The 15,662-nt window shown below is 39.2% G+C and overlaps 1 protein-coding gene across 32 annotated transcripts in view; it reads right to left on the reverse strand.

The window, feature by feature from the left end:
- Window positions 1-8,743: 8,743 nt before the first annotated feature.
- Window positions 8,744-15,662, reverse strand: part of LOC116038769 (neuronal cell adhesion molecule-like) — a 75,210-nt gene continuing 68,291 nt past the window's right edge. For 23 of the 32 annotated variants that reach the window (XM_036002960.1, XM_031283417.2, XM_031283413.2 and 20 more), the window contains 5 exons: window positions 15,317-15,436; window positions 14,099-14,260; window positions 13,185-13,316; window positions 12,277-12,355; window positions 8,744-9,753 (listed from right to left, as the gene is read on the reverse strand). In XM_036002960.1, the coding sequence (XP_035858853.1) occupies window positions 9,507-9,753; window positions 12,277-12,355; window positions 13,185-13,316; window positions 14,099-14,260; window positions 15,317-15,436 (740 nt within the window). In that variant the 3' untranslated portion in view covers window positions 8,744-9,506. The remainder of the gene's footprint in view (window positions 9,754-12,276; window positions 12,356-13,184; window positions 13,317-14,098; window positions 14,261-15,316; window positions 15,437-15,662) is intronic. The other 9 variants (XM_031283425.2, XM_031283424.2, XM_031283423.2 and 6 more) reach the window with 1 other exon arrangement.

The following is a 15,662-nucleotide window of genomic DNA, read 5'->3' on the forward strand; positions in this document are numbered from 1 at the left end:
TGCTAGCCTGCCACTAAAAACAGTCTTACCCACTCCACAGTACACCCAAGGCAAATAAATTATAACACCAGACTATCGATGTAAATGTCTGTGTTGATAGAATAATGTTAGAAATAAAACTACCCTTGCATCGCATTGCAATAGTTATACTTTGTTCCCTGTAGTTGGTAGCATAGGCTACAGCAGCGGCGGAGTGATATTACCTAGGCTACTGAGAAAGCCGGTTTCCATGACAATCACACAAGTTCATTTACCTGCCACTGCAATTTGCATGTAAACTGTCCGAGCTTATGTGACGTTTCTGTCAGCAATTACCTAAAGTTAGCGGTTAGTCCAGCCAGGTATCTACCAAGAGTGTAGCTATACTGTTAGCTAACATTGTCACTCTCCACAATGCATTGAACTGTAACGTTATCTCCACTAACGTTGTCAGTCTCAATCTATCAGTAGCAGCTAGGCTAACGTTATGAAAGGGGCTAGCTAGAGTAGCCTACCAAAAGTTATTACCTGTTCATCAGTAGCTGTTGGTGCATCTGGCAAGACGGATGGAACCGCATTCGTTGTCAGTGACTTGTGGTCCTTTAGATTGCAGGGTTTTTCAAAGTCGTCAGGTCTAAAATGATCACTACACATTTGCCACTTGAGTAGAGTCTCCGCCTTGATGTCCAAGCCAGCAACAAGAAGCCACAGTTGGTTCCTTTGTTGATCTCCCAATGGAAATTTGTGGAAATTTTGTGGTGCCCATCTGTAGCGTTTATTTTTACAATTTGTAAATGCACACTGAATCACCATGTTGCCTAGTCCTTAGTTTCCAATCCAATGCTTCAATACCAATGTACTAGGCTACTACTAGGTGTCCCTAATGTAGTGCGCTTCTCTGTTTACTTTTCGGCGCAGTACTACTAACCGGAACAAAGTAAAATTCCGCCGCTGCTGAGAAATTAGTCCCTCAAAATGTAATGCGATCATTGAGATGCAAGGGTAGTTTTATTTTTAACATTATTCTATCAACACAGACATTTACATCGATAGTCTGGCGTTATAATTTATTTGCTTTGGGTGTACTGTGGAGTGGGTAAGACTGTTTTTAGTGGCAGGCTAGCAGATACTGTTGACTTGCACTAGCCTAGCACCAGCAAACTCTGCAACTGGAAGGACTGGATGAAAAGTGTTGAAAACGGTCTCCACTGATAAATAACACACTGGCTAACTTGGAAATGAGGTCCTATGTCCAAAATTTTGAACCACCCCTTTAACGCACCCCTGTTTCAGCTTAAATAAACGTGTTGCTACGTTTTGTCGGGGCTGAATGGGCCTATGTTTCATACCATTGGCGCAGTATATAATGCCCTATCTTTAGTTGGCTTCACTTTTCAGACCCGGAAGCTCCGTTCATTATTTTTTACAGTCTATGATTAGCCTATAGTAAAGAGGTTATAATTGTTATAACCCTTTTGGTTATACTGTAGGTTAGCTAGTGATCTGTGTGTGTGCATGTGTGGCTCTGTCTGTCCACAGCTAATCTCACACTCTACTGGACCCATCAGCCTTATGTTTTTTGTTTGCACATTTATGAATGTTAAATTTGCTCAAGGACAATTTTTGATTTTATTGACTGCTCGTAATACTGTCATTGACTGCTGACTACTCACTCCTCTCTCAGCCAGCCGGTAGGGGCCACAATTACGGCAATCGGCCATGCTAAAAACAAGACTTACCTTGCAGGCCACATTTTAGCCTTTGTCTGGCTCAGAAACTGACATCCATAGAAAAGGTTGGTCTTATTTTGAACCAGAGCACTTGCAGAATAATACCAAACTGGATATGCTATCATCCATTAAAGTATGGCACTATATGAGAAATCCCTGTTTTTGTTGTCTTTGCCGCCATCTTGACTTTAAGGGAGCCTGGAGGGACAATTGAGTGAGATCTTTAACTCAATTCAACTCTTCTTTGTCTAGGAGGGGAGAGGGAGACAGTTATTTCTTTGTTTAATATGATGTTATTCAACACTTTATTCATCAGATTGGTAACTAACAGCTGATTCAATTTTTGCCACCCTTGGGGAGGCAAAAACAACAAAACTAGATAACGTTACACATCCTTAACATAATTTAGCAAACCGTTGAAATAGACTCCAGCAAGTAGCATTCATCTGAAGTCGTCTTTCAGGCCAGCTGACAAATGTAAGTCCTATATCTATTCTCATTTCAGCTCTGTTGGTCTCCACCTACTCCTGAGAAATATCTGTCTTTTGATTTCACTTTCCATTTGGTAACTGTTAGCTTTGTCTGCCGTTTTGTGTTGGGCAGGGAGCATGCACACTGAGTTTATCACAGCTTTGTAGCTGGAAACGGCTGCTGGAGGCAGTTGATGATAAGAGTTGCTGAAAGTTAATAGAGCCTAAAAATTTCCTTTTTGTGGGGAGTATTATATACTCCCCACAAAGCATTCACCTTTATTCCAGATTGTCTAGAATATACAACTTAGTGTCAATGGAATAGACAATTACGTTTTCATGTCTACTTGAGTTGTCTTGCCTGTTTTTGTTGTGTGTATGACCTCTTGACTGCTTTTAGACCTACCTGCCATACTCCCCTTTTTTGTTCTGACTGAACTCCCAGTAATGATGAGCTGTTTTGCTAGTCAACCTCTGCCTCAGTGTACACTCAAGTCATCATTCCTGTGTCTGATTTTCCACAAAAAATACAAGGAATGTCAAAAATAACACAATGTTCTGTGTGCAGGAACCATTTTCAAAGAAAAAGTGTCCCTGTAAAAGTGTTGACAGTAAGGTTTGTGAATTATCCAGAGAAACCATTATTCTTTTTCAAATGTATTCTGTCATCACTTTGAGCAAACCAAACTAAATTTCAGTGTTTTAGGGGCAGCAGCAAAAGTTTCAGAGGAATAAATCTCCAAAGATGAGCAGATAAATCTATTTGCATGACAAGACACTACCAGGGATAGATGAGAAATGTGTGAGACTGCAGCCTGCATGTTAACGTCAGTCTGTTTTTCATCAGGCAGATATCAAAAGGGCACCTCTACTAATTACAAAGCCTTGCCCATGTGTCAGTCCAAACACGAGACCATCTCAATCCCCTAGGATTAGATTTCAATCTTGAATGTAAACACCACACAGCAAATAATAATCTGCTGTGGCGGCGGACCATAAATAATGCAGGAATCTGAGAAAGAGCAGAGTAGAATTAATTGAAGGACTTAACCATCTTGGATAAAATTTGGGGAAACATAGCAAAGAAGTTCTTTGCAATGGGATCAGAAACTTACTTTACATAAAGATTATAGCTCAATATCTAGTCGAGTGTTGCTGATTATTTCCCTGAGTCTGTTATTATTCAGACTTTTCATCAAAACAGTATTGTTTTCTTTGAGATGGGAACTGCTGTGAGAAAAATGTCACTCCACAGAAAAAAGCCAAGCCAAACGGGATTCAGTAACAGGGAGGAAACTCATTACATCCAAATAGAGAAGCATAATACAGAGCCAAAAAGGATATAATTTTGTGCACTGGTTATCCCAGATCTAAGTTTATTCAAGCCTCAGACAAACACTTTTGTTCCTCTTACAACCTGACAGTGCAAATAGAGATGAATCCTGCTGGTTGATAACACTGTTACAAGGCCGGTCTCTGGGGTGGATAAGAGGAACAGCAAACACCCTGCTGTCTGGAGAAAAGAATAAGTGGCTGTCATCTATCTCTCTACCAGAGGAGGGGGAGGGGCATGGAGGAGGAAGAAGAGGGAGGGGTAAATATGATTTAGCCCCAATGATCTCCACAGCGGCTTCATGCAAAGGTAACCCCCACCCACCCAGTCCAAACACACATGGGACATGGAGGGGGGTGCATGGGGAATACAAATCAGGGCATGGAAAGAGTTATAATCCCGGTGCTCTCATGATAAAAAAAGGAGAAGGGGATGATAGAGAGTATCAGATCGATAGAACAAAGCACTCTCACTTTATGTAGCATCCATCCAACAGGACTGCAATGATATCTGCCACCAAATCAGCTCAACCCCTGGGTAAACAGCCTCCTTGAGTTGATAGAAACATTGGTGAAGAAACGATACTGTTACACTGGAACGGGTGATTTCCCTTCTACAACTGGGGTTTTCAATTTCAGGCAAACCAAACCTACCAGGCTCCAAAAACTGCTTGGTCTTGGCAGATGTGTGTGCCTAAGTGTGTGTGTGTGTGTGTGTGTTGGCAAACCGTTCGTCAGCCATATGGAAATGTCACAGAGTAATCATAAACAATTATCCTCCCCAGCTCTCGGAGCATCAGAAAAGGGCAAATCTACATAAAGACACAAAGGCACTGCCACTTACATCTAAGGAACAGACGCCCTGAAGCTCAGCACACACTTTAAAAGATCAGAAACTAAATGATGGTGTTTTTCTAATACCTGCCTTTGATAGCCCTTATTCTACATGATGTCTTATAGGAAAGCTTGATGCTAAAAGATCATGTCCTTCACGTGAGCATCTGGGATGCAAATGATGTGCTTTAAAGCTCCCAGGTTGTTTGGAAACATGAACATCACTACGAGACCATGTAATGATCTTTTTTCCCCATTGAAAGCAGACTGGAGGTAGACATAAAATTACCCATAGATCAATTCAAACCAGGCATTCCGCCCAGCAGTAAATCAAGGAGCTGGACACAGAGGAGGTAGGGATGGATAATGGATGCTATGGCAGACGCACAGCCGACACAGAATGAATCCACTGAGGGTTGAATAAGAGGATGGGGGGGGGGGGGGAGAAGCGGCAGGAAGGAGGGGGGTGGGGGGCTGTGGAGCGGCAGGAAGGAGGGGTGGGTGAAGTTCAGAAGGGTAATGGGGCAGCTGCTTGTTTGGTCGCAATGATCACTAATCAACAGACAAATACTGTAACGTGATTCTGTTGCCATTAAAATAAATAGCTAAGCCTCTTACAGGGAGCCTTTGTAATTGAGGACTAGGGATGTCAACAGAGGGCCAAATGCACAGGCTGTCAGCCATAATGTAAAGTAATCCAAAATATTTTGTTTTGAATACAATATTTGATAGCATGACCCAACTGTGGCTTTTACATAAGATATTTTCAGTGATGTCTCTTTGAAAATGTTTACCAATAAAAAATGTCAAAAAAACTTTACTGACAGTTCAAATCATGTACCTTGCATGACATTTCCTATTCAGTGTTTAAAAGCCTGTTTCTTTTTTTCCAGCCATCGGTGTAATTGCCTCATATCACTAGGTGGCAGTAAAGTCAAGAGGGAAAATCTGTCAAAAATAAACAAATTGATGAATCACCATCCAGTAGCTGAAGGTCATTGCTGCTAAGTGCGAGAGTCATTTGTTGCTGTTGAAATAATATGGACATTGTTCCAGCCAGCTGCAATTCAACACTGATGCACTCATCATCCTTCACAAAACTTGGCTTCATTTTGGAAAAGAAAAAAACATCCTTAAGCGCAATTCATTAATATGTGAAGCAGCAATCCACTTTGAATCACTTCTGTTATTAACCCCAAACAATCCTGCAAAACATACCCAAACAACTTCTGCCAGGGAAATGAATTAGTGTACCTGAATGAACAGAAGGCAGAAAGTCCTTGCCAGAGGGAGAGAAAGTATTTCCAAGACTTCGCCGCTTCCTGACACCATTTCTCTGTGATAATGCACCAGATGGCGAGCTGCTCTCTCGCTATTACCCTGACAATATGACTGTAATGGAAGTGGAATTGCCACAAGTGAGCGCCAAAAAGATGGAGCCCAATTGTTACGTTCCATAAGGCCTTTCTATAGCTGCTTCACACTAAAGACTGAGGCAGGTGTAGGCATCCATATTTCCACCATCCGCCATAATTTCTGCTCACTGCGTTACATTCAAGGAATTTAGGTTTTTTAGGTGTGGGGTGCACATGGTTGTGTTTGCATTTATACATTGGTCTTACTACTACTTTTACAATGAAGTTTTGGAGGGCTAAAATCTAATGTTTGTTTGGCATCATTGCCTTCAGGTCCATATAGCTCTTATTATATCCAAGTCATGTGCAGCAGGAGATGGTTGGTCCAATGCCAACACACCCACACATACAGTGGTGGAAAGTACTTTAGACAGTTATTAGTATGCATTGCCAGACCTATCTCCACAGTGCTGTGTCAGCGCTGGAGTCATTTACTCAAGTACTGAACTAAAGTACAATTTTGAAGCAAACTCCTTGGGAATTTCCATTTCATGCTTCTATATACTTTTATTTCACGAAAATTCAGAGGGATTTGTTTTGTTGAATTGAAAAAAATTGAATTGTTTTGCATGTTTTTTGCTACCCTGTAGTTATTTGGCAGGTGTAGATTGAAATTCTACATAAAAACATTACATTAAACTTGTAAAACACGATGCATTGTTAAAGATTAAACCTGTGGTAAAAAAGCAGTGTCTAGTTGGGACTGCTTGTCACGATGTTTATGAGTTTTTAGCAGCCCCACTAGAGAGAGATTTCCCTTATGAACTTCTCTGATGGTTTCATTTCAATAATTGAGGCAAAAAGCAGTAACATTCTCCATTATTTCACAAAAAGCAAAGATTAGAGAATATATATAAAAACATGGCAACACGTGTGTATATTGTCTTTCATTTCACAATATACATCAGGCACTAAAAATAATAACAAAAATCCTGTCTGGTGGCATCTCTGTCACATACAAAAAAGATACAATCTACTTAGCTTTGAGAGCTTTACTCATTTTAGTTTTCTCAAATTAGTTCTCAAATGTATTAACAGTCTCACCCCTGAGCCTCTTCTCAGATATATCCAAAGACAAGCATTGTGAATGGCAACTGTAAAATACATCGCAGAACTACATTTGGACAATCATCTTTTTTCCATAAAAGGCTTTCAACCCTGGAACACATTACCAACTAAAAATGAAATTAATTCCACATATAAAATCTTTACAGCATAGGTTAAGTGCTGGTTAAAAGCAAACCAGAGCTGTACCCATTGTTATTGTACTGTAAATTACCAAAGTGTATTGGTGTATTGTGGTACAGTATGTGTAGTGTGCTGTGCACATTATTGTCATATTCATCATATTTCATTGTAGTGTATTGTGGTTTTATGTTACTGAGGGCTGTATCTTTTAATTAAACTGTAGATGTAAAAGCCCAACTAGGGGCAAGAATAAAACTTAGCAATAGCTTTAAACTCTCTGTGCAGCACATCAGTTTTATGCTCTGTATTGGAACTATGTTGAAATGCATCATCCCTATCAAATTAAATTAAATTAGATTCACAACCCTTCAGATTTATCTTATGACCCTTCGGCAGGGGGAGGGGGGTAAAACTAGAGTTAGTAGTAACTAACTCTACCTTGACAAGCTATATCAGTAATATTCTGCTCTGATGTATCATTGTATGTAAGTCACAGGGGCCAATATTCAAGAATGAGTACTTATGTGATGTAATTTTGTTGTGTTATGAATATTTTATAGTTACATTATGTAACCCTTAGCATGCACGGACTGAATAACATGTCTTTTATGACTCATTGAATCCTACGTGATTCAGATTCATCTCTTCGAGAGAGGGCAATGACATTTTGAGTAAAGAATCTGGAAACTGAAATTAAAGCAGATCATTATTTATTCATTCATTCATTATATTTCCAGTAGCTTAAATTCCATACTTGCACTAAAAGGTAAAACTTAAATAGAGACAAAGAAAGTATCTGTTAGTATAAATTTGTTTCTTAAATACAAAACCATTTGCAATACTGTCAGAAAAGAGCATCATTTTGGCGGTACACTGGGACTGCGTAGAACCAATACAAGTCAGAATATTATAATTCTGTGCATCAATTAATATTGTCGCTATATCCTACATGTTGTACAATACCAAAGTCATATAACCCGCAGACAAGCAAATCAGAAAAGATGAAAATTTCAATGTATATGCAATCATCTGTCCAGTTAGTTACAATACAATGTACACTGTGCACAGCAAGAAAAAAAAGAATATATATATATATTCTCTACAAGTACTCTATATTTAATACAGTCCTATCAACAAGTAAAACCATATCATGCACAATATTGCCTCCTAGGCTGCCCCTCATAAGCTGCTTGTCCCTGTACAATCAATTAAGGTATTTACAAATTCAACAAATATTCTACACATTTAAAAAAAAAAAAAAACTTGATGCAAGTTAAGAGAAAGGAAATCTTGATCCCATTCAAAGGCCCACAAGTGTAGTTTGAACAAGTGAACACTTTTGCCTAATAGGAATTGAATAATGTACTAATTTATTCACACACACACACACACACACACACACACACACACACACACACACACACACACACACACACACACACACACACACACACACACACACACACACACACACACACACACACACACACGAAATACAATCAGCTTCTGTACATGATGACTGCAGACTTTGAAACTACAAACATGGTTTTAATGATGTTTTAGTCTGATCCAATGTAGGTGCGCTTAGCTTCTTGGAGGAATCAAAGCCAGTCCTGTGTTTCAAGGCATTGGGACATTGGGATGACAAGAGCATATGAATTATTCCTCCCTCCACAGAGTCCTCTTCTCAACCTTATTTTATCATTGGATGTGACTTTTGCAGTCCTGCCACTGCCTCTGTTCCAGTCACTGAACTCTGGAAAGAGACTTCAGAATTTAATCGTTTTGAAAAAAAAATAAAGGCACTACCTGCTGAAGGAGCACTGCAGGGACTGAGGCAAGCTGTCACACAAGCTCTGCGTTTCCCACTCGCCTTCAGATCAAGCTCAATAAGAGGTTACATGCAGGGCAAAGGTCATGAGCTCATATGACAGGCCATGCAGCATTTCAGCTTCCTCCTTCATTCAACCGAGTGGTGACAGATGAGGATGTATTGATGTAGCAATCTCAAGCATGTTGTGTGCACTGCTCCCAATATTCTGTTTACAGATAGTTTACTTTTATATATACTGTACATCATCTGCCTTATGCACTGATGGAATTATATGAAGGAATTACATTATTAAATACAGATTCCAGTACAAGTTTCTGTGTTGGAAAACATACATGAAACTGATTACTATTTGAACATAGTAGATAATATAATAACCAGTAACAAAAACAAATATAGTTCAGACGAGCACTGCATAGTCCATAAGAGATTCCTGGTAAGAATGTGACACTTGTTAATATCAAAGTGTTAATTTAAATATGGATTTAGGTCATATCAGTTGTTTCATGCACTGTTAAAAATCAAATGTCTGGTTGCGCTACTTCATTCCTAAATGCTGCTTTAGGTCTCCAAGCCTCTCCATAAAGATCTCCAAGTGTGTCATGTGTGGCACTGGGGATGGAGATGTGATCATAAAGCCATGAGGTGTTGGGACACCCCTTTAAGAGAGATGTGGGGATTGAGCAGTCAGTGCAGCGCCTCACTCTCATCTGTGAGGACTGATTGGCTACACAAAGGAGTTTAAGGAGTTCATGGCATTAATAGGGGACGGGGCCTCCGAGCTCTCGTGGCCCTCAGCAGTCTCCCTGCTGGCACTCTTTCCACTATACTGGCCGATAAATGAGCCATCCTCGTTGAACTGTCCGTCTCCTCCTTCCCCGTAGTCAACTAAACTGTCGTCACTGTCATCTCTCTTAACTGTCCCATTAGACGGCGTGCGGCTCCCTTTTAACGGTTTATGGTCCTCATTGTCACTGAAGGAGAAAATAACATGCAGGTGTTACAGGTGAGATGATGTGACAGATGCAACAAGGAGATTAGTGAGTTTTTTTTAGATGGAGCACTGAACTGCAGATACTTTTACCACAACCTACTGTATGTTTGGTAGGTAATGGTAAAAGTTTTTTTCCAGATTGAAAATAAGTTGGTTCATTTCTTTAAGTCTTTGCTTTTCAAAAGTGTAAACTCAGCTCATTTATAAGCAACAGTGAGCATTGCTGCCCACTGCACAAGAAGCACATTTGAATTTAGCTTGCTCCATGTCTAAAAAACAGTAGCAATGAATGATTAGTTGGTTTCCGTCAGGCAACAGGGGAATAAAGCTCAAGCTCTGTTCAAATTCTCCATGAAACCAAATATGAAGTGATAAATGTATTGTATGACAAAATCATTTCCCCCCAGAGACAGAGGTTGAGACAAAAAAATGACATTCCAAGGCAATGATGTTAATAAAACTTGGAAAGCAAGGTTTCAGCCAAACATCCCCCGAAGCAAGCATAATAATAGTCACAAATTGGCAAAATGCATGTACAATCTGCAAAGAAAGTTTTCTTTGGATATCCGATAGGCGGAAACATTCCACAATCCACATACATGAGTTGAACATCAATGAGATAAGATCACAAAGCCATCATAATGCTGAAATGTTTTACATTTAGAATAGATATATTTAAGGGATAAAACTAGCACAGTAAAGCCATAGATTAAAATATTTGTCAATGCAAAGTACATGATGAAGGCTTTATGACCGAATATTAAACTTGATGATAGCTGTGAGAGAACCTGGGATGCTTGTACAGCGAGCGTTTTCTCCACAGTGACACAACTATCCACTGACAGTCCTCACATGCTAGATTTACAAACAATGACCCTCAACCCCACCGACACACCATCACCCTTACCTTTCCTGAGACCTACACCCCTGCGATCAGATGAGGACATCCAGTTGAGATCCCACACAACTCACCAGTCACTCCTCAGGATGATTACACTTTGCACTTTAACAGGCACATATGCCATGTACATGTATAGTCTGAATATACAGTATACTCGTCTGCAGTCAAACAAAAACCGCTCAGTTGAGTGAAGTTATGCCTTTATTGACATACTGTAAGGTTCCAGCTGAGCTTAATGAAACAGCATGGAAAGAAGTTTACTCTCACAAAGGCACTATAATATTTATACACTTTGCCCTGTGATTTGTTGTCTACTGTGTTCTTTGAGTTGATGTCCATTGGAGAGATTCCCCTGCAGTGCAAAAAGGTCTCTCCACATGAGTTTTAAAGGATAAGTCTGGGGATATTCTACTTTTTTCTTGTTTGTCAGACAGACTAACACATCATCAGTTTTGGTCTATTTAAAGAATTTGTTAACAATAATAAAAATGTAGAATATCACCAGCCTTATCCTTAAAGAATTATTACTATTAAAAATGGCTACTGGCCTGATACAAACAGCATTAACCAGCTCTGGTATACTCAGTGATGATTGCTTCCCTCAAACATGCTGATAATTTCATAGAAGATCCATATGTAATAATATACTGTATATATATATATATATATATATATGAACAATAATTCCATTCCAACACATTATTGCCTAGAGCAAATTTTCATATATCAGATCTCCACACCATGCATGTCACATGTTATATATATATATATATATATATATATATATATATATTTATCAAAGCATAAAATCCATAGGTTTATGTATACATAATACAAAAAGGAATATAAAATATAAAAGCAAGACCCATCTTATAAATCGACTTATAAAAAACAATTCAGAAATGCTAGCTATACAGAAGTAAAGTGCTTCATTTTCTTTATTCTGCGTGCGATTGGAGAAGCAGCCTAGAATGAGGACGCTAACAAGCTTCACTGGATAACTGCTGTAAGTTAGAAGTAAATGATCATTTCAGTAATTTTCAGAACTACCAGAGTTTATATGCAAGTAGCAATACACTAGGCAAAGTGTTAATACTATATATACTGTACACAGGATGTCTATGAGTAGCTTATTAGTTGAACTTTGATGCTTGGGGTCAGTTTAGGATGTGTTGCAAATGACTCTAGCTTATATATTTTTTCCTGACAGTCTTATTTAAACCCAAACCCCTAAATTCCTTGAACCTGAAGAATCCTTCTTCTCAAATGACACCACAATGTCACATCAAGCACACACACAAAATAGTCCGACACACGTAGCATCCAGGACGTCCGCGAACCCAGAAAAAAAATTATTGTGCTTCACAATGGTAGAAGTTCAGATGAGTGGCACTTCTTGTTGTTGTTTTGAATTTCTGTTATTGGTGATCCTGGATCAGTTATTAGTCAGCTGAAAGGGTTGAGAAGAGGGAGGGAGTGCAGAGCTCCAGCCCAGCCAGAGAGAGAGAGAGAGCAGATCTGGGCAGAAAGCAGGGACGGGGCAGGGGTTGATGGGTAAAATAGGGCTCTGGGGGCTCCAGAGGCCGGAGCACTTTCTCTCACCTGTATTCCCCAAAAGTACAATCATCGTCTTTCATGGGCTGGAACTCTGGGTCTGTGTGTGCATCCTCCTTCTCTTTGACTAGTGAGACAAGAGAAACAAATTTAGACAAAACAGCTTATGAGGTAGAGTATAGTAAAGATCAATCACAACGGTGTATGTGTAATATTGTATATTGTATGGAATAGTGTAGAAAGTTGTTTTAATTGTCCTTATCTTCATAGTTGCTCATTATTCAGACTGAATGGGATTAAAAGCTACGGCAGAGTATTGCCACGAGACCCTTTTAACACAATACAAAAATATATTTTTTGTCATTACTACTTATCAAATGATTCCTTTTTAACAAGAAACTTTTCTTATTATAACAACGTATAACTTTATGTTATGTTACAAAATGTTCCTGTTATTTAAAAATATCAACATATCTCATATAAATATTCTCACATTAATACATAAAAGATTTGCATGTCAAAGAAACTTCCATTTTGTTTTAATGAGAAAGGTTTCTAATTTTAATGAGATAAGTCAGCATATTGTTTCAATGAAATAATTTGCATCATAACAAGAAATGTAATGAGAAGTATATGTCAAAATAACATGAACAATATGTTGTAATAGCATAAGAAAGTATATAGCAAGATATTTGGGGGATCTATAATTATGATATTCCTAAAAGAAAATCTAGTTATAAAAGCAAAAAAAAAATGTTTGTCACTGTAGCAGCCATAGAAAGCCATCTTAAATATTTGTCTGATTAGTATGCTTTCAGTGCAAAACCAAACCAATATTCCCAAACCATAACATTTAGTCCTATTCAAATTAATTGAATGGTGGCAAACAAAGCATTAAGGTGTGGGTTCATATTGTATATGAGTGTGTAAATGGTGGTGTTTGTGCTACTACTCACCAGGGTACTTCCCTCCCTTATTCCTCTGAATGAAGCAGATGATAAGGAGGATCAGGATGAGCAGAGCGATGGCACACATGAGGCCAATGAACCATCCTTGAGTGGCTATGTCCACCTGTCTGCTCGTCACAGCTGACCAGAGGAGGAGAGAAAGACTTAACATTTATGACTGGATGATCTTTTCCCAGTGGGAAGGGGAAATTGAAACATTTATCCATAATCATGTGCTAAACTAACATGTAGTGCAACAAGTCATTCTCTTAGTATCTACCTAGATAAATTTCAGTTCATGAGTGGATCAAGATTGCTTATTGTTACAGAACAAGATGACTCTTTATGTTAGACGAGTTAGAAATCTCCTAGATTAAGCTAATGGTGACTTGGACACATTATTGAAACCACATTAGTACATAATGTAGGAAATCAGTCTCTCACAAATGCACACACACACACACACGCACACACACACACACACACACACACACACACACACACACACACACACACACACACACACACACACACACACACACACACACACACACACACACACACACACACAGAGACAGTCACAGACACACACAAACTGTACACGCACGTTTACTGTGGGTGATATTAGGTTGGATATTAAACCACTAAACACCAAACTTCTAATATATGAGAATTACCAAATCTACAGGACTGATTTTAATTATGCTGAAATTCAACCACACAATCATGCACGCTGCTACACACGGTCTCTATATGACTATAGTACATGCCTGGCATACAGAGTGACCACAACACATCTTTTGAACCCATGCTTGACTGGATTATAGTTACACAATGGCACAAACTACTGCACATTCTACACACGGCACAGTACAAGGCCAGGCCAGACCATGGTGGAGGCGACTGCCGAGGAACTGCCTCACCTGGGACCAAGACCAATAGCTCCTCAGAGCGGTGGAGCGGCTGGTCATGGTGACCTTTGGCCACCAAACGCACTCTATAGGAGAGGCCTCCCTTTAAGCCCTTCAGCATAACATTCTGAGAGCCGTTCACAAGCTCTTTCTGCCACTCCTCTTCACCTTCACCTGCAGGAGGGACGTTCATGAAAAGAGGTACGTTTGAGGGAGCAAACAACTTCAAATGGCTCATGGAGATCATGACATCATGGGATCATGGGATCTAATTACTTGAAAAAAATAATCTACTGACATGGGATTAAACTGCAGGCAATTCTGTCTATATTAGATTTAAATAGTTAATATTCATGGAATTATGGTGTTTAAAAAACTATTTAGTCTACGAATTAGTTATTACGGTGGCACTGAAAGTTACAACACACTGTAACTTGAGAAAACACATTTCACCAACTTCATCAACAGAAAGAACAGAAAACACAACCACATACAGAAATGCAGCAAGTTGCACATGACAGCCAAAGTAAGTTACAAAACAACATAAGTTTCTAGGGGATGATAAAATGTGATGAACACACCTGCCATATTTATTGTCCCCTGGAGACTTTCAGTTATGTTCTGTGTGACTTGCCGTGATTTAGTATGTGATTGCGTTTTCTGTATTAGATTCTTTATTTGCTTTTGCTGACTCTATTTGTGTTTTCTTTGAGCTCTCGGGGCACAACCATAAATTATGTGGCGATGAGCTAAATATCAAATATGTTTGACTGATGATCACAAGATTATGTTTTTGATAACAACATTTCCTAAATTACTGGGAATCTATGATATTCCCCAAATTAATCCATTAAACAGTAGGTGTGAGAGAGCCATACTACAACAACACTGTTTATTCATCCTCACTGCAGGTGGATAAAAACAATGGAAAGTGCTTCAGTCAAAATCAACTGGCATAACAAGAATTTTTTTATGATGTTTGCCTACATAAGTTCCAATGAGATTGTCATGGGAGGTGCACGCAATTCTAGTCAATAACAGGACTGGGTAATTAGAAATCCAATCACAGACAGCCTTGTTTATCACATCTGGGTCCACATTGGCAGGAGGCAGCATCAACGTGACTGCCAATATTTCTATTCACCTGCACAAGCCAATAATGAAGTAAGAGTCTCTTGCCACCTACAGTGTGTGGAACTGACAGAAATTAAGGTGTGTTGCATTGCTTACTGTTTTTCACTATGTATTCTACATAAATGTTTTTCTCCGGGCCCCAGTACTCCCAACTGATCAGGGTCCCGTCCTCTCCAGACGAGGAGCTAACGTTCCCAAAAGGACTCACAGGCCGCGCTGAGCACACAAGAGAGAAGACAACCATCAAGATTGCGCTGTTGGTCAAAGGACAATCCAATAACTGACAATTGCTTTGATTTAATTATAGTCCCATTAAATGCTGTGAGCATGACCCAATCTAGTCCCTCATAGCCTTACACAATAGCAGTTTCACATCGGGACACTATACTAACAAACAAAAGAATACACAAAGCTGATCATATATTGTAACAAATCAGACATG

The sequence above is a fragment of the Sander lucioperca genome, chromosome 7 (genome assembly GCF_008315115.2).
Source record: "Sander lucioperca isolate FBNREF2018 chromosome 7, SLUC_FBN_1.2, whole genome shotgun sequence".
NCBI classification, from domain to species: Eukaryota; Metazoa; Chordata; class Actinopteri; order Perciformes; family Percidae; genus Sander; species Sander lucioperca.